This window comes from Carlito syrichta, unplaced genomic scaffold, assembly GCF_000164805.1.
Source record: "Carlito syrichta isolate Samal-C Ts95f unplaced genomic scaffold, Tarsius_syrichta-2.0.1 Scaffold227536, whole genome shotgun sequence".
NCBI lineage: Eukaryota > Metazoa > Chordata > Mammalia > Primates > Tarsiidae > Carlito > Carlito syrichta.
In genome coordinates this window covers 113,732-133,774 of record NW_007171632.1, presented here as the reverse complement: position 1 = coordinate 133,774, position 20,043 = coordinate 113,732, and the positions used below count along the sequence as shown (strand labels likewise).

At 49.9% G+C, this 20,043-nt stretch overlaps 1 protein-coding gene across 1 annotated transcript in view; it reads left to right on the top strand.

The window, feature by feature from the left end:
- Positions 1 to 8: 8 nt before the first annotated feature.
- The window catches only part of MAL (mal, T-cell differentiation protein), a 25,749-nt gene continuing 5,714 nt past the window's right edge, over positions 9 to 20,043 (top strand). The window contains exons 1-2 of the mRNA XM_021709431.1: positions 9 to 37; positions 18,987 to 19,154. Of these exons, the coding sequence (XP_021565106.1) occupies positions 19,059 to 19,154 (96 nt within the window). The 5' untranslated portion in view covers positions 9 to 37; positions 18,987 to 19,058. The remainder of the gene's footprint in view (positions 38 to 18,986; positions 19,155 to 20,043) is intronic.

Genomic DNA, 20,043 nt, shown 5'->3' with positions numbered 1-20,043 from the left:
CGTCCCCTTCCCGGACTTGCTCTTCATCTTCGAGTTTGTGAGTGGCTCGCGCGCCCGGCGCCCGGGCCGGGGAAGGGGCGGGGTGGGCTGGATCCGCAGGCTCCCCGGCTTCCCGGGGCAGCGGGGCAGGGAGAGGGGTCTACGCCTGGAAAAACCCCGCGCACCTGCCGGCCCTTCTAGACCAACGAAGTGGGGGGAAGAGTCTTCAAGACTGTGATGGGAAATCCAAGGTCGCCACCTGGGCCAGAGGCTGGAGCGGCCGGGCCGGGTCCACTCTGCCCACCGGTTCCAAAGCTGCGCGCCCGACCCACTTGGCACTGGCGGCAGAGGAAACTCATCCACGCGCTCTGTCCCTGGGGTGTAGAAGCGCCCAGCTTTTGCCAAAGAGAAGGTGTCGTTTAAAAAAAAAAAAGGGGAAGAAACCTTAGAATTACCAGCCAAGGTTCGGAGGTGGGAAGGGACTGAATCCGGATTATTCTCCTCTGGCCATTTTTTAAAGTTTCTGGCCTGTGCACGTATTTGCTGCAACTTGGAACTGGGAATGAAACAGAGGCCACCGCTTGCTCTGCCGCAGTCGTTCTGCCCCCTGCATGGGGTGGGGGTGAGCGGGCTGGCGAGAGCGGCCGGCGCCGGCTGACCTTGAGCAGGACCGCCCCTGCACCTGCCGTCGTCCCGCCCCGCGCGGGAGCCGCCCCGCCGCTGCCTGTGGCTGAGGGAAAGCGTCTCCCACTGTGGGCACCAAGGTATAGTGCTCACTGAGTCTCTCGGCTTCAGACCTCCCTCCGCCTCAGCTCCCCGGGGACCACTGGCCCTTACCCGGGAAGGATGTGCTTTATTTATTCTGTGGGTGTGGTGTGTCGCCAGAGCAGTAACACCCATTTTCCAGGGCTCCCTCTGCAGAAACAGCGACAGAGGGTTGGTTGGCAAAGAAAATGTTGGAACCTGACTCTAAAGACTGGATCCCAGGTTCTTACTGCCTGGTTGGAAGGGGGTGGGGAGTGGGGGTGAACACCAAAGGAAACGGGTTCTGCCCTCCGAGAAGGGCTGGGGGGAAGGGAGAAAGGGGGCTATCAGTGAACTTGGGGTGAGGGTTGAGTTGAGCCCAAACCAGGGTGTATCCAGTGATTTCAAATTCTGGGGATAACCAGAATCAAAGAAGTCACACTTGGAAGAAACCCTGGACACCAGTGAGCACAGCCCCACTGTTTATAGATGGGGACACCGGGGCCCAGAGTAGGGGGAGGACTTGACCAAGGGCAGCCAGCTACCCACCCAGCTCTTCTGCCTTCTCCAATCCCTGCCATGTTCAAGGTTGCCAGGCAAAACCTGGAACAGTGGCCATCTGAATGTATTTGCCGCTGGCACAGGGCAAATGCAGGAATTCCTGCAGGGCTGGTCCCCACCCAAGAGCATCGGCTGGGTCTTTCTTTCCTCACAGGGCTCCTCTTCTCTTCTCTGTCTCTCTTACCTGTGTTTGCCCAAGTTTGCATTTCTAAAAATGAGCACATAGCATGTCCATGATCTTGGAGTAAGGGACAGATGGTTGCTTCCGAGACTTCTCAAAGGGGTATTTACAAAGGTGGAGACTCAAGACCAAAGAGAGATGTATATCTTCTTTGGAGAAATGTCTGTCCAGGTCCTTTATCCATTTCTTAATTAGGTTGTTTGAGAGGTGGTGGGATGTGATGGGACAGAGAGGTTTTGAAGCAAAAACAAAACAAAACAGAAAACAAAAAAAACCCCTCATCTTAGTGTCTCCTGACTTGCCCTGAGGAGTGGCTTACCCTGCCTTTGTAGTGACTTGGTGCGTGTGTGGGGGGAGAGGAGGAATACAGAGTTTGTCACACAAATCACAAGAGAGTATATTTGGCTTCGTGCTTTTGCAAAAGACTCTGGTGTACCTCCCTCCTCTTGCGCTCAGGAGTGCTGGGCTTAGGTGGTGCAGAAGAAATGGCCTGGCCTCCTCTTGTTAGTTCAGCATAGGGAAAGGAGTACCCCTGAGGGTAGGAACAGCCCAGGCAGGCAAGGTGATCTGATCTCTGAGGAGGGAATGGGAGCCTCCCACCTAGCCTTCAAACCATCCATTAGTGGAAACTTACTCCTCTGGGGTGGTTTGGCAGCCTGCAGTAGTAGGGGCTTCCTGAGGAAATAATTCCCCCTCCCGCAGAACATTTTTCTCTCAGCTGTCTTGGAAGTCCTTTCTCCTCTGCCTCAACCCTGCTCTAATACTCCCTTTCCCCATTTCCTGAGAAGCCCTGAATGTACAAATCATCTCCTAGTATCTTCCTTTCTCTCTAGATCGGGGTGGGTTCACACAGTGCCTGGGAGAGAATAGGTGAGCCAATCCCAACCCTAAAGTTTTCCTCTGAATGGATTGTAAATACAAAGCTTTATATATGTGCTTTGTTGTGTGGAAGGAGTAGAGAATTAAAGGGCCCAAGGAGACACCAGCCACCCCTGGGAGGGCTTCTTAAAATTATGGAATATTACAACTACCAACAAAAAGACAAACAACCAAACTAGAGAGTGGACAAAGAACTTGAACAAACATTTCTCCTGGGAAGATACACAAATGATTAATACATGCATGAAAAGATGCTCAACATCATCAGTCATTAGGAAAATGAAGTCAAAACCACAGTGAGATCCCACTGCACACCCATTAGGATGGCTATTATCCCAAAAAGAAAAAGAAAAAAAAAAAAACCCACAGAAAATAACAAGGATTATTGGCCAGGATGTGGAGAAATGGGAACCCTCCTTCATTGCTGGTGAGGATGTAGAATAGTTCAGTCACTATAGAAAACAGTCTGGTGGCCTCTCAAAATATTACCCTATGATTCAGCAATGCCACTCCTCAGTATATAACCACAGGATTCAAAGCAGGGGCTTAAGTACATGCACATGCATGTTCATAGCAGTACTATCCACGATAACCACAGGTGGAGCCAGTCCAAATGTCCATCAACCATGAACTGGATAAACAACACGTGATATATCCATCCATGCAATGGAATATGATTCAGCCATAAAAAGTTATGAAGAGTGGATACATAGTTGCTAAACCTTGAAAATTCTAGGATAAGTGAAAGAAGCCAGACACAAAAGGTTACAAACTGTATGATTCCATTTGTATAAAATATCCAGAACAGGTAAATCCACAGAGATAGAACACAAACTGGTGGCTTGCCAGGGACTGAGGGGAGGGGGAAACAAGGAACAATTGCTTAATCAGATTGGTGTTTCCTTTGGGGAAAATGAAAACGTTTTGGAGTTAGATAGAGTTGGAGGTTGCACAACACCATGAGTGTACTAAATACCACCGGACCAGTCATTTAAAAATGGTTGATTTTATGATATGTGAATTTCATTTCAATTTTAAAAACAAAATAATTAGGAAATATTTCACATACTACAGAAAAGTATATATAATTCTTTAACAGACACCCTGATAAGTATTGCCCAACTTTATCAAATCTTAACGTTGTGTCTTATTTGCTTTTTAGTACTAAGGAACTAAAGCTTTTTAGGAGGCTTTGTCCCTAAAATCCTGTGGCCATCCTGCTTTTTCTGTATCCGCTCTCCTCCCTCCATCCTCGGGGCTCCCTGTAGGCTGAATGTAGTGTTCCTCACTCCCAAGCACAGTTGAGAGTTTTGTTGCACATATATGAGCTACCCATGATGTTATTTTACATATTCTCACACTATGAAAATAGTATTACACTATATATATATCCTGCAACATGCTTTCCAGGCAGCATTATGTTTTGAAATCGATATATGCTGTCATTGTTTCTTTATTCTGTTAATGTCTGTTAATGGCTATTCTGTCTATTCTGTTAATGGCTATTTCCAATTTGTTACCTTTAGCTATTGTAGACAGCATTGCCAAGAACATTCTAGAGTTTGCCTCTGTAGTTACATGTTGGAAATGTTTCCCAGAACCACATGGAGGACTTGGCTTGCTGGGTCGTAGGAGATGCACATTTTCATTTTACCACATTGCTGCCAAAAGGGTTATTCTAATTACACACCCCAGGAGCAGATTTACTGGGAAGGTGATGGCATTTAACTAGGTTCAAGACCCCCCAGTTACTCGAGCCCCTTCCATGACTCTGCTTAATTTTGTATTCTTCTATTAAGAAGGTCCCCCAAATTGTATAAGTTTCAGGCTAATACAATCTTCCCCAGCTCCCGCCAGCAGCATGTAAAAGCCCCCATTGTTCCTCATCACTTGGTAGCGTCAGGCTTTATAATTTTCTGCGAGTCCAATGGGTGTGAAATGCGTGATTATTTTTTAAATCTGTTGTCCAGCGAGTTGTTGATGACTCACAGTTCAGAATCCCATGCCTGACCTCCCAGTAGCCTGAGGGGTATCGATGTCAAGCCCAACAGGGTGGTGCTCTGCTCCGCTTCAACAGCAGGGAGCTGCCCATGGGAGCAGGCAAGGTTGGTCGCTCAGGGTGGGGCATGGCAATTTCACACTGGCCCAGCAGTCCTGTCCCAGAGCTCCTGACCTCTGAAAGCTGCAGGGTCCTGCAGAAAGGGGTAGGCGGGCCCAACTAGGCAAGGTAACCCTGCCTTTCTGAGTACCCTCAGAGCCACAAAGGGTACGCTGCTGCTGCAGATGGTGGAATCACGGGTGCACCCCATATAGGCTGGAGGTGATGTGCAATGCTCTCCCCTCCCCCAGCAACTCAACTTTGCTTCTGGCCTGTTTCTCTGCAAACAATGCTCACCCAATAAGAGACTTTTACTTTTGGGGCTAGTCTCTGTCTCCTGACTGGAGAACAGGGAGCTTTTTCCTTCCCCTCCTAGTCCTCCTTGCCTTTCTCTTCTTCCTCCTGCTTGCTCTTCTAAGCCAGGGGCTTTTACAAAACAAGAGGTTCAGCCGGGCTCGGTGGCTCAGCCTGTCATCCCGCGCCTTTGGGAGGCTGAGGTGAGTGGATTGCCTGAGCCCGTGGGTTCGAGACCCGCCTGAGCAGCAAGACCTCATCTCTGCAATAAATAAAAAAATCAGCCGGGCGTGGTAGCATGCGCCTGTAATTCCGGCTACTCGGAAGGCTGAGGCAGAAGGATCGCCGGAGCCCAGCAGGTCGAGGCTGTGGTGGCCGGGAGCGGCCACTGCACTCCAGTCTGGGTGACAGAGTGAGACTCCAACTCAAAAAAATAAAGTAAAATAAAAAACAAAAACAAAACAAGAGGTTCACAAGAATGATTTGAATCTTCATGGTGGTCAGGGTCCCCAGAAACAACTTTTCCCCCAGAGTGCCAGGAGACCCCCCCCCCTCGCCTTGCAGGACTTGTGAGGGAAGTGCCCGAAAGGAGGTTTTAAGATCAATAACCCAACTCCCTCCTCCCCAGCCTATAAGGGAGGTAGAGTCAGTGAAAGAATGGTTGGGAGTTAAAAGCAAAAAGAAAAGTTTGTGGATGAGAGCGTGCTGGGAGTGCCCAGGCCTCCAGGGGCGGGCGCTCCACCTCTGTGCCTCAGGAACATGGGGACAAAGAGGAGTAGGGTCATATTTAGGAGTGGGATGGGGTGTGGGAGCCACTTGGAGTCTGTTTGCACTTTTGATTCATGCAGTGAACTGGACATAGCAATCAATGAAATAACTAACACCTTTTCTGTAACTCAAAGTGACTGGACTTATTGTTTAAGAGAGACCCCTCCCCAGATTTTTACCTGTCTGGAGAAGAGTTGGCCCCACCAAGCCAGTCTTGGGCTGCAAGATGATAGGGCAGCTTTGTGTTGGGTTGTCCACATTCAGGCTACTTTGAGGAGGCAGCGTGAGAACTCCTAGGAGACAAGAGATGTAAAATAATGGAAACCTAATTTTCAGAGCTAGGAGGAAACTGAGGCTCAAGGAAGAAGCAACTTGTCCTGGTCACTGGGTCTCCGGGGCCCTAGGAGCATTTGTTGCGGTGAGGGGTCACATCCAGGCTTCTTCGTTCTCCCAAACAATCACCCCGAAATGCTGTTCACAGCAGAAGGGACCCTGAGAAAGAAGCCCCACCTGCCTGTCACCCCTGGGCAAGACTGGGGCCCCTTCTCTGGAATGAAGGGACAGCTCGAAGCCGCTGGGAACTCCATGGGCCTCCATGTCCAAAACACACCCATCAGGTTCTGAGTCACTAGGTCTAGGGCAGGTCCAAGAATCTGCATTTGATAAGCATTGCACACCCTCCATTGATTCAGTGAGATTTGGAGTAGCCATCTACAGGCCAGGCCACCCTCTGGGTGTTTTTATGAGGGGACAGAGTAGTAGGAACAGCTTTCAGTGAGAGGTTGGGGCAAGGGGCCAGGCGTTCTGAGGTTCTCATAGGTTCAGGCCAGGGACTTTCTCTGTTCCCAAATAAATGTCCCTGCTGTCCTGGCCAGGAACCTCCCCTACGGTCACCAGGGAGCGGGCCTGGCCCTACTTGGTCATTGCCAGACAGTGACTGAGTTGGCCTTCCCTGCTCTGACCACTGGCTCCTGGCCCTGTCCCCCTTCTGTAGCTATTTAGAGAGGGGTTCTGCCCGTTACTGCCCAGGTTTAATCCTTTCCTCCCCTCTAAAGTATTATAGAGCTTTCTCAGAGGTTTGGTGGAGTTGAGAAGTGACTTTTCCAGTTTCGCAAGAACCAGAGGCCTGCTTTGATCAGGAGTTAGTAACTTTGAACTGTTCTCTGGACACTGCAGAGAACAGCACTGCAGGACTGTCATGCAAGTGTCATCACAACCGGGCTGCATTTTAAAAGATTGCCTTCTAGCTTTTCGTAAGTCACTCTCCCACCTCAAGGGGTGGAGTGAGGCAGGAGGGGTACAAAGCCATCCTCTCTGCCCAAGTGTTCTCAGGAAGGGGTGACAGGACCTGAGATGCCACTGCCAGGAGTGCTCGCACTCAGGCTGGCCAGGGACAATGGCTGACCATTTGCTGCACCTACACTGGCCATACCACCTGGTCAGTGGGAGAGCACACTGCGCAGACGGGCCAGGCCGGTTCTGCACAGCCCTAGCAGTGGTTTGGCTTTGTCTTGGGCCCAGGACACATTCTGTGAGAGAAGGGGTTGGGTATGGGGACAGGGTCACCTGGGGCTTGCCTTGACATGTGACGGAGCTGGCCAATCTTGAACTAGATGGAAGCTGGGAGCTGCCCCCTCATAGATTCAGGGCTGAGCTCCCCCACTTTCTAGCAGGAGAGCCTACTCAGATTCCACTCCTGACCCAAGCTGGTCTGGGGTTTCCTCCTGGGCCCTCCAGTCTCAGTCCCATGGCTTGGGACCAGCAGGCACCAGGTACAGATGCTGATAGGGTACTCCAGGAGGTGTGCCCGCCTGGTGCTGATGGATGTGAGGACATGAGTTTCAGCGTCCTTGAAGCAGGAACACGGTGGGGTATGTAGCTGACTCCTCACGGATTTCAGATTGTTCCTGGAAATCCGTGAGCATGGAGCATGGAGCAGGTCCCTAGTAATCTCCAATCATGGGTGCTCCAAATTGCCTTCCACATCCTGGTGCAAAGGTCTGGTTCGCACCAGCTCCTGACTGGGCACCAGCAGCATAACTCGTTCCTAGGGTAGTGACTGCGCTGGCATTGTGTGGATTCTCTGCCACACCTCACCCCAGATTCTCTGTTGCCCCCACCTCATGAGTCCTAGAGAATGTTCCACCCTTGCTGGGGTAAAACAATCCCAGTGTTGAATCATTTTAATTTGTCAAGGCCCTGAGAAAATATGTAGGAAATTAAAGGAAAGCCTTGTCACCAGCCATAACAAATTCACATACAGGAGCAGTGGAAAGAGGAAGATACAGGGCCACACGGCCTGCCTCAGCTAACCGGATATTCCAGGGGAAGGAGGTGGAAAGGGGAGGGGAGAAAGAGTAAAACAAAAGTCCTGGATCCAGTTTCGAGGAGGCCGCATAGAGGGCCCAAAGGGGTGTGTACTCCAAGAATAGGACAAATGGGGAAGGACAGAAGATGGCATCCCCTCACCTGTTATGGGGTGGGGAGCAGGGTGGATCGCCATGGTGGGCCCAGGGACACGAACTGCAGGCCTGCGTCTGCAGAAGAGGAAGTGACATCCTTCAGCGTTTGATCTTGTGCTTGTTTGTGGGTCTAAAAACCCACAACTTGCTATTCTTTTCCTCTGAAGGAACAGAGCCTATTGAGTATTGAGACTCTGTCCCAGGGGAGGGCTGGGGGAGAGAGACGCCTGCCTGGAACAGCCCAAAGACTAATGGGCTGTTCTCTCTCTTCCATGTTCGTCTTCTCAAGGCCACGTCCAAAGTCAATGCTAGACACGGGCAGACTCCGTGGTGGGAACAACTGGTGGGACACCACAGGTTACTGCCATAACTGTGGAGGTCCATACCTGGGTTCTGAGTCGACTTGTCAGAGCTGGCACCTGGCAGCTGTGGGAATGTGGCAGGGAACTGTGCCTCAATTTCTGCATCAGCAACATGAGATGCAGTGACACCTACCTCAAAGATTACTGTGAGGATTGAGCTCTTAAAACACAGTACACAAATGTTTGTCACTTAGTGACTATAATTATGTTTGCCCTAATTAATAACATCTTAATGGAACAGGAAAAAAAAAACACCACGATACACAAAGTACTGCTCAATAGCTATGAGGTGCTGTTACTATTAACTAATAATTCAAATACCTGCTGAGATCAAATGGCCGACCTGTGCCAATGGAGAGCAGTCACAGGAGGGTGTCTGTGAGGCCCACTCCTCATCACCTGTTTGTCATCTTCTGTACCATTCAGAGCTGGGAGGTGAGTGAGATTTGGGATCAGGCCAAGCTGTGTAGGGCACACTTGTCTTGTCCCTGGAATCCCCTAGTCCTGCACAGACACCACCTTCTTGGGGCCTTCCCAATGGCCAAGAAGGGGCAACTGAGGGGTGGAAGTCAGTGTGTCCGCTGCTAGAAGCTACCTCCAACAGGGCAGCCAGGGGAAGAGTCCTGCCTGCCCCGGGGAAGGGTGCTTCCTGAGCCTCTCTGTACCGCCTAGCCAGCCTGGTACCAGGATGGGTGGGGAGACCTTGGTAGACTCTAAGCACAACACAAATTGCTATATCCCCTTGCAGGTGTACAAGCCAATTGCCCGTGGACCTGAATTAAGCGTTTCAAAGAGTGATTTGTCATCCATGTCAGTGTATCGGCTGTCTGGAAGGGCATTTGTTCAGAGAGAGGGCAGCCTCTGGCACAGAAGGGTGCCAGGAAGCCCACCCTGTTAGCACCCTTTCTTGGCACTCAGCACACATCTGCAGGCCCTTGCCTTTTGTCTGTCTTGTGCCTATATCTTGAGTCTGCCCATGATGTCCCTGGCACAGATCAAGTGCTCTGAAACATTTGTCCTCAGCAAGTGTCGGTAGGAAAGGCTAGTGCCTCATCTCCCTCCTGGCCAACATTTATGAATCACAAGATGAGTCCCTGACCTCAAGGGGAGACAGAAGGTGAGACTGACAATCGCCACCAATTCCCAAGATACCCTCAGAATTCCAGATCTCTGGAAGCCTCAAGAGACACACCAGTTTATTCCTGCCTTTTACAGGTACACGCCTATTTTGTTTGTTCACATTACTAACTTACTTGGTGACTCTCGTCAACACTGTTTGTTTTTCTTGCATTTAAGCCACTCCTATCTGGTCTAGCTTTTCCACGGATTTTGTCTTTTACAGGTGGCTTACCTGGTATGTTTCACAGAACCTCCTGGTTTCTGTTTATCCTGCTGGGTAAAGCCAGTGGGTATAGGTGTGGTAGGCAAAATTTTCCGTTCAAATGAGGACATACCTGTCAGAAAACCCCGAGATTTGTGGATCTGAGAGGAGTTTTCATTCCTTTGGGAACTAGACACCTACTGAGGAGGGTGGGTATTAAGTCGGTGGTCATTTCGTCATGGTGGTGGTATGTGCTATAGGACAGAAGGCTTCCCTGGGGCTCGAGAGTGGTTGGGATTTCAAGCCTGAACAGCGGCCTCTTCCCAGTCCACACTCCCCTTGTTAATATCAACGATGGTCCTGAACTCAGCCCTCATCTCTTTTAATCTCCCATCTCTATCCCCCTCTTTACAGACAGACCCAAAGTCCCCAAGTCCTGGTCTTGCCTTCAGATTAGACACAGGGACGCTGTTGAAGCCTTCCTGGGGAGGGATGATGGCATGACTGGTCCACCCAGACGGCAGAAGCCTGCTGACAAGGAAGTCAGGAGGGGAGAGCAACTTGGCGTAGGTTAACCAAGTCAGGTGGTACCAACACCATTCCCGTTCACTTTAGGAGAAGCGCCAAGGATCAGACTCCCATGAAGTACCTTTTCAATCCGCAGAGGAGGGGAGGGTCCCCACATAGAGAATCTTCGGATCCACTCTCCCAGCCCTTTCCTAAATCATTGGGCTCTGCCCCTATCCTGAGTGAAGTTTTCAGCTGGTCACCCTTGTTGGGACCCTGATACTTTCACCGGGGCCTGGATGTGCCCTGAGTGGACCCAGACCTGCTCCAGTGGGGATTAGTAGCACTACTGCAAGACAGAGGAGGGAAAGAGAGAGATGGGTTCCACTCATGAGTGTGTGTCTTTGATAAGATATGTCTCTTTGGGCGTGTCTGCCCCCAGTGCTGACCGAGTCACTCTCAGCACCTGTTGAATGCATCAGTGCATGAGCAAATGAATGAGGGAGGGAGTGAGCAAGCAAGTGAGGAAGGCTGCCCTCTGATTTGCTGGGAGTTGAGTTCTTCCTTGCCAGGGAAGTGAGGCTTATCTGAGGACAGGAGAAACCTCCCATGTTTGCTTCGTCATATCTCAGAACTAGAAGTCCTTCCACCTTCCTCTCAGACCCATTTTCTGAAGAGCAGAACTGAGGGACCTTGGGAAAGACTGTGCATAATCATTTTCCCACCACCTGAACTTGATGTCCTCTCGACTTCATCATGGCACCAAAGCCCGTCATCCTAGATGCTATTTCCTTCCTCTTCCTCTGTCCTTAGCCCGCTTCTACCTATACACACACACACACACACGCACACACACATGCACATATGCATACACAGATATACAAGCACACACATGCACATACACACAAATATATATGTACATGCATAGACACATACATATATGTATGCACATGTGTGCGTGTATACACATGCACACATGAAAAGCACACAGACACATACACACACCAAAAGCATGCACATAAACATATATATATATATGTGCATGCACCCACATACCCACATAAACACATTTGCACACATACGTATATATACACATATAGAGACACAAACACATAGGTACACATGTACACACATGTATACATCAAAACACAAAGAAAAATGACCCCTAGTTTCCATCGAACTCACAGAATGATTCTTAGTGCTGGGCAAAGACTGCACAGTTGTTCTACTGCTCTGATCACCTACACAAAATGTCCTCCCGGCATAGAAATAACCCTAGCCGGCTAAAATAGTTCAGTGAGTGAATATATTACCAGCAACGTGAGTTGGTGCTGGGGCCAACTCCAAACTCTTATCTCAGCTCTGGATTAAGAGATGGGTTAACCCTGGGGTCTTTGAGAGCACCCAGGGCCGGGAGCTCCCAGCAGCCCTCTAGCAGACTGGAATGAATCGGCGAACTTTCCTCATCTGGCAAGGACATCTTTTCTTTTTCTTCCTGGGAAGATGACTTTTGCCTCTTGAACAAAGTGGCAGGATGGCTCAGCATTTGGTGTACAGCCTGCGTTTTGTGATGGGTCACCTTTACTTCCCAAGCATTCAAGACACAAACTCCTGCTTACATATTCCTTCAAGATGCAGCCGTGGACTCTGAGCTGTTAGGAATTCTAGTGCTGGGCTCTGGGGGCTATACCACCAGGTGTGTGGGTGGAAAGCCCTATGTGGGAAGGCCTCTTTGGTTTACTTCTTGCTGTGTTAGTGGAAGGATTTCTGCCTGTAGAGACCCTGACAAAGTAAAATGGAGCCCCAGAAAAATATCTAGAGAATTTGAGCCAGCCGTGTGTACTGACCTCAGTTATAGTCTTGCCACAGAAGCACTGGGGACTGTGTATGAAGAGTTCTTTCAGCCACATGCGGTGGAAACTCCAGACGAATCTCAAGAATGTGCTGGAAAATTCCTTTTCCCCTCTATTATGACCAAGGCTCATTGTTTGAAAGAAGGCTTTCTCATATCTTAATGTCCTTTGTGTTTTCTTCTGCAGGCAGACACGTTTTTCTCAACTTTCAGTTTCTGGGAGATCATAGCTTTTTCTCTTTTTGATGCCGTTGAGGTTATTTTTAATTCTAGCTCTCAGAGAGCTAGAGCGGATAATTGTGCATGTTGACATCATAGACCACTGTGATTTTTCATGTGGTTACAGGAGAGACTTTGCTTCATGTTTTGATGGTTGAGACAGCAAGCACTTAGAATGGTAGCTTGATGCCAGTGCTCTATTGATATAACTCGTTTCATAGCTACTTTTATCATTGCTTTTCACATGAAGGAAGAGAGAGGTTAAATAGCATGCCCAGGGACAGCAGGTCACTCAGCTAGTAAGTGACAGAGTTGTCTCCAAACGTGTTAACTCTGACTCTAAAGTCTGCACCCTTAACTACCTGGCCTGCTTCCCAGGGATTAATTCAGAAAGAAAAGGTGAGATGCTTCTGTGAGTTCATACAAGAGCACCTCAGAAGACTATCTCCTGTGGGAATTTTCTTTTTCTTTTCTTTTCTTTTTTTTTTGAGTTGGAGTGTCACTCTGTCGCCCAGACTGGAGTGCAGTGGCCACTCCCAGCCACCGCAGCCTCGACTTGCTGGACTCCAGCGATCCTTCCGCCTCAGCCTTCCAAGTAGCCGGAATTACAGGCATGCACTACCATGCCCGGCTGATTTTTTGATTTATTGTAGAGATGAGGTCTCGCTGCCCAGGTGGGTCTCGAACCCACGGGCTCAGACAATCCACTCACCTCAGCCTCCCAAAGGCGCGGGATTACAGGCTGAGCCACCGAGCCCGGCGGGAATTTTCACATGCATGATTTGGGTAGCCTATGGATGTAAGCTCTTTGGAAATGTTTTTTATTGTTTTATACATTATCCCTGGTTGTTAAAGAACCTCAGCACTGCTCAGCACGCCAAACTGAACTGAATTAAAAATGGGTGGTTTCCAGACCTGAAATACCAGGGTGGGGAGGGGCCCCAGATCCTCCCACAATCCCCTGTTCACAGACAGTGAAGCTGTATCCTGGCATTTAGAGGATGCCCAAGAACAAGCTAATCTCATATTCAAGGCAAGATAGGGATCCAAGCTTGAGGAGAGGAGAGAAGAGGAAACTTTAGGACAATATTTTGCACTGAAAGGTCAGGCGGAACCTGGAGAGGAGTACAGGGCTGGCATTACCAGAAAGCCAGGCAGGGCTTTTGAGATAGGCGCCATTTCCTCTTCTGTTTGACCAGAACATCATCCATAGTCTTATGCTATGAAAACACGTTACAGTGCCTTTGACCAAGAGCCTGTCGGTTCTGATCTGTCACTCTGCTTCTTTCCAGTTGAATCAGACTTTGAGCATTGGTGTTTTATTTTAGAGACATTCCAGGTTACACAATATATAGTCTGGGTTGAAGACAATGGAGTGTTGGCCCAGACCTCACCCCCATTTTGCATCTTGGGGCTCTGGGTCTCAGAGAAAGTTTAATCCCTGTCCCTCTCAGTCCATCCAACATAGAGACCTGTGTCTTAGACCACCCTTGCCAGCTGCACCATCTCTGTCCACCATGATGGACAGTGACTGGGGTGCAGGTGGTGGTGGGGGAAAGTATGGCCTCTTGACAGAGGTGAACAGACACAGGGGCCATTCATGCCTCCACTGTTTGATTAATGTTTTCAAAATAATTGGCTCTGAGCATTTGCCGTCTGGTGATTGGGAGCCATCTAGAGTTTTCTTGATGAAGGGAAATGCTTGAACCTTTGCCTTCCTCCTTGCTCTTGACAAATATTTGGCCAGTGGGATCCTGAGGCCAGGCTGGAGTGGCTTGCTCACTGCCCAAGAGTGCCTTATCTCCCCTGGGTGTGGGTGCAGTGCATGCTTTCTTTTTGCTCTTTGTGCACTTAGGTGGAGCAGGGTGGGAACTGGCCTTGGCTCCCATTATTCACTCAGAATCTCAGCTTTCCACGGAGGGGGCCAGTGAAGGACCCTCTCCCTCCAGCCCCATCCCCTGCCTCTCCTTGTCCCCACCTCATGCCTGGCTTCCCTCTCCTCTGAAGCCATCATGGTTGCTTCAGCATCCTCAAGACTTGGCATATACACTTCCCTCCCCCTGAAGAGCCACTCCCTGACCCTTTGGCCCAGTTCGCAGTTAAGTCCACCTCTCCATTCAAGACTCAACAGAGAACATGTGCCAGTCCAGGCTGCCCTGCCCACTCTGAGCTGATTATCAGCCTGCATCATAATTGGCTGCTTATGCGTCTGTTTCCACCAGGCTGTCAGCCTCCTGCATGGGTGAGCAATGCCCATCCCCAGTTGTTGGAAAGTGCCAGGCACGGTGCTGGAAGCTTCACACTCACATTCATAGTTTCAGCTAGTTAACATCCACCCACAATGTGTGGAGGTATCTGCAGATAGCCAAGATATCTGCAGGTTGCCCCTCAGAGGCTGAGTCACTTGCTCATGTGTCTGACCTTTACTCGTCACTGCCATTGCAGCTGCCAATGTGTGTCTGCACTAGAATTCTCATAGCTACCCAGGGCTCTACTTCAGAGACAACTGGGGCAAAAGGAAGTGCTCCAAAGGGGCACACTCTGAAGGGAAAGGGCATGATGCTGTGGCAAAATTGGGACAGGAAGCTGTTTCTGTTTCACAGACATCTGGCTGGGAGGAACTTTCTTGCTCAGTCTGGCCTTTCCCCCCTTACTCCTGCTCATCCTCTCAGGGTTGCCCTGCACCCCCTCGCCTCCCTCCCAGATGGCCCCCGGGGCCCCTTTCAGCAGCAGCAGTGGCTACCCTGCACTCCTCCCAGATACTTGCTGAGCAGCACTGTGAAGGGAGGGCCCACTGCCCATGTCGTGGAAGCAAAGCCCCAGGTTTGTAATCATTTCATCCATGCTGAGGTATTACCTTCACGTGATATGCAAACCTAAAATATGGCTCCGGGGCAGATGAGGACTGGTGTAAGAACATCCCTGGAATCTGTGGTTACTTGGCTCTTTCTGGGTTGGAGGCTCCAGAGAGATGAGACACACTCACCTAGGACCCTGCAAGTGGTAGGGTCAGAATGGGTCATCGTGGGGGCTGTGATGGTAGAAATATTTTATAAAAGTCCTCTTTAGAGAATTTCTCACTTTGAAGACCTTATGCTTATAGACATTATAAGCATATGCTTGAAGACATTGCAAATGAAAGAAATCAGTCACAAAAGACCACACATTATGTGATCCCAATCATATAAGAGGTCAGATAGGGAAATCTGTAGAGACAGAAAGTAGATCATTGGTTGCTTAGGGAGGGACAGGGAAGCTTTAGCTAATGGGATTGTGAAGTGATGAAACTGTTCTAAAATTGACTGTGGTGATGGTCACACATATCTGCGAATATACTAAAAACCATCGAATGATACACTTTCAGTGGGTCAGTCATGTGGTCTGTGAATTCCATCTCCATTAAAACTGTTTAAAAAGAGATAATGTCTCCCCACCAACTCACAATAAAACCCACTGCCATAGATAAACCATGCAGAGAAAAAAAGTCATCCTTATTTTGTAAAGAACTCCTTTGCAAGGTGATGCCCCCTGAGGTTGGGTGGGGTCCCAGGGGTCTGCCAGGGACTGAAGCTAGGGTTAAGCACAGGGTGGGCTTTGTTCCATGGAGAACTGTGGACAGGGTTCCTACTGTGGACTGCATGAAATTGTGTGTGTGTGTGTGTGTGTGTCTGTGTGTGTGTGTGTCTGTGTGTGTGTGTGTGTGTGTGTGTGTGTGTGTGTGAGAGAGAGAGAGAGAGAGAGAGAGAGAACGCATTTTCCAGGCAATTGGAACATACACTTCATCACACTGGGAAAAGCTCACATACCAAACAGATCAGTGTCTGGCCTAACCTTGAGACCCTCTGCCCGGCTGCTTGCAGCTCCAAGCTGCAGCCACATCTAGCAAAGAACAGCATGACTGTCGCCAGTCCTCAGCGCACTGACTTCACTCTGACTACCCTGTATTCTTCTTGCCCTAACCACTGACCATGATTCGCATCTCAAGCCACCTGGGGAAGAATGGAGCTGGGAAAGGGAACGATGCCTCTGCAGACCAGGACCTGGGGGCCACCGTCTCAGATTTTGCCATTTCCCGTGCCACTTGTCCATTCATTTACCTCGTGTGTACTTTACAATGAACGTTTTCCCCAAAATAACAACACTGCTACCATAAATGTAGAAACAGTGTCACTATCCAGTTCACCCTGGCCTGCTCATGACACTCTAAGAGAACTCCAGACATCTGGCTCCACTACCCTGAGGGCTTCTTGTGGCCGTCAGAAAAACCAAAGAGAGTAAAAGGGAGAATCCTTTCCTCGCTGTAGCATCCGGCCTTCCTCAATGCCATGTCCGTTGGTCATCCACAAGCACCTCCAACCTACCGGGTCCCTCTGGGAGTCCATGACCAAGTTCCTTCCCACTCATGTGCAACACAAGCCACTCCTCTGGGGTTTGGTTCTTAAATGGCTCTAATTTGGCCACATCTGGGAGTCTGAAGGCCAGTTAGCTAACTCAGACACTGATGCACGGCTAGCCAGGCCTTCCCTGTGTTGTCCACCAGGGAGGCAGCTGTGAGCAAGATGAGCCTCACACATCACCTTTCCTCATCACCAGGTTGGGAAAAATGCATTTTGTCACTAACCAAATACACTTGTGTTTGTGCTGAGAGCTACAGAGAAGAGCGTGGGGCTCCCTGAGAGCCGGTGAACAGGGACCAACTTGGAGTGATCCTCCTCTGGTGGTCACGAGGCGACCAGGCACAGGATGCTTAGGAGAGGGGTTCCCAGGCCTTTGCCTCCCTCTGTCTGCTGGACGTACCCAACGGACGCCTCTTTCTCCACGCCACACTCTTGCACCTCCTGAATCCAAGTCCTGCTCGTCCCCTCACGTGCGTGTGTCCCTTTGTCAGAGACCATTATGGAAAAGGTCAAGTAATCTGTTTGATAAACACAACTATGGACAAAATCTATGCATGCCTCTTATTCTGTGGTGGTCTGGGAATTTTTATTTAATCGATTTTCTCCAGTTTCTGTAAGGTGTACACTGCGTCCTACCAGCTCTGCCACACGCCTTCAGGCAAGCTAATATCCGTCAGCAGAGGAAGTGTTCTGGTCAGAGATGCCCAAATTTGATTCATGAGGCACAACTTGTTTTTGATAAATCCAGAAACTTCAGTGTATTTGGGTTTTCTACCCAAATGTGATTCTCTCCTGATGCTTCTTAGCCAAGAGGCTCAGAGAACACCTGTTAACACAGTGATAATTTCTTACTCAGTGGGTGGATAGAAGGTCAGGGACATGGAGTCAAGTTATTATGTGAGTCCACATCACAAAAGGCAGAGGACTGGGAGAGTCCCATCCTCAGCTCCCAGCTTCTCAGAAGATGGTGGCCACCTCTGCAGTATGTCAGAGACCTTTGACTGCAAAGCCGTTATGACATGCACCCAGACCGCTCTGAGCTCAGTCCTTATCTGGATGGGGACAGGTGGATGAGGCTGGGCTGATTTCCCATTGGGGTGAACAGGTACAAGGGAGAGGAGGAGAGATATACAGAAAACCCCAGCTAGGGTGTGTATGTACTTGACCACGGTGAGGAGCATCACTGCGCCACTGAGGGGTGTTACTGAGCCCTGCATCTGTCCTTATGCTCATCTTTTATTTTTTATTTTTATTTTTTGAGTTGGAATCTCACTCTGTTGCCCAGACTGGAGTACAGTGGCCGCTCCCGGCCACCGCAGCCTCGACCTGCTGGGCTCTGGCGATCCTTCCGCCTCAGCCTTCCAAGTAGCTGGAACTACAGGCGCGCGCTATCACGCCCGACTAATTTTTTGATTTATTGTAGAGATGAGGTCTCACCAAGTTGCCCAGGCGGGTCTCAAACCTGCGGGCTCAGGCAATCCACTCACCTCAGCCTCCCAAGGTGCGGGATTACAGGCTGAGCCACCGAGCCTGGCTATGCTCCTCTTTTAAAGCAGAAGGCTCATGGACCCTGGGGACATCAACTGGGGTGTCATGTCCATCCTCAGGCATCCAAGGAGATAGGGCCGACCTGTGTTATCTACCCTCAAACTCCAAGACCGGGCAGTTAGAGCACTTCCCACTTCCTGGACTTTGGGAGTCAAATTGGAAAGAAGGAAGGGAGGGAGAGAGGGAGGGAAGGAGGAAGGAAGGGAGGAGGGAAGGAAGAAAGGAAATATTAAGGACATAGTATGGCTAATTTGTTTGACCAAATAAAGACCCAAAGATTCTGCTGGTCACTACCATTGCATAAAAGAAAGAATATTTTACTATCAAAGCAAGCAGGAAGAATAGAATCTCAGAAGAAATGATGGCCCTTCTCATGACAATACTGGATGATATAAGTCCTTACTTGGAATGACAAGTTACTTCCATGTACTTCAGTTTCCTCATCTGATAAATGTGTCATTATCCTACTCATAGGGTTGTTGTGAGAATCAGCTGAGTTAATATTTGTAACGTGCTTGAGATAGTGCCTGGCATGTAAGTATAAGGGTTGGTTAAACTAAAAGATTAAAATTATATTTTAAAAATGACTAAAAGCAAGCCTGCAGGGAATTGGAAAGACGAAATTGGCAGTCTAGCCTAGGGCCTTGAGGGAGAAGGAGTCATTTTTTGGTGAGGAAGGTGCCTGCCAGGTTAGTTTTGCCTCCTTCCTGGGTTTCAGCACCCCAGGGCCCCAGTGTGGCTGCTGGTTCTCGGACCCTTCCAGGGCATGGGCTCTCTTCTGGCCCAACCCTCACCCTGCCTCCTCTCCCTGCAGGTCTTCGGGGGCCTGGTATGGATCCTGATCGCCTCGTCCCTGGTGCCCCTGCCCTTGGTCCAGGGCTGGGTGATGTTCGTGTCTGTGTTCTGCTTCGTGGCCACCACGACCCTGCTCAGCCTGTACATAATTGGCGCCCATGGTGGGGAGACTTCCTGGGTCACCCTGGTGAGTCCCAGCCCAGGGAATCCATGGGGGTGGGGAAGTACCAGACCCTCACTCCCGGGAGGCCGGCCGGCTTTTCCAGTACTGGGTGAGACTGCCCTGTGTTCTGAGGCCAAGCTGGCCCAGGGGGTGGAGATCAGGAGAGGTGGAGACAGAGGCTGCTGCTTCCGCTAATGACTCTCACCGGGCCTGTTCTGTGTTCTGCATGGCTGCCCCCCCACGGATAACCCGCTGCCCCTGTCCTCCACACACTCCGCCTGTACCTGCCAAATGCCGATTGGCACCTCCCATTGCCCAGGAGGGCTGTTTTCCTCTTGGAAGAGTGAGGTCCTGAAGGCTGACCAGAGTCAAGGGCTCTGGGCACTAGCCTTGGCTCCTGGTGTTCAGGCCATACTCGCCCGACTCCTCGCCACTGCCCGCCATGGCTGTCAGAGACGACTGGGGAACAAAACTGGCCTATGGCCGTTACGCTGTATCATTTCTGCTTTGAAGCCTGTGAAGGGGCAACATTTACACCTGGGACACTTGACTATTACCTGCTTTAGAGGTGTGGGGGCCACTTGGCCAGACCTTTCACTCTCAAAGGCCTCCTGCCCAGGCTTTTGAAATCACTTCCATATCTTAACTACACATTTTTGCATTTAAGTGTATCCAAAAAAAGACTGGGCTCTGTGGCTCATGCCTGTAATCCCAGGAGGCCCAGGAGAGAGGATTGCTTGAACTGAGGAGTTTGAGACCAGTCTAGGCAACATAGCAAGACCTCGTCTCTACAAAAAAATATAAAAATTAGCTGGGCATGGTGGCACATACCTGTAGTTCCAGCTACTTGTTAGGCTGAAACAGAAGGATCACCTGAGCCCAGCAAGTCGAGGCTGCCGTAGCCATGAGCATG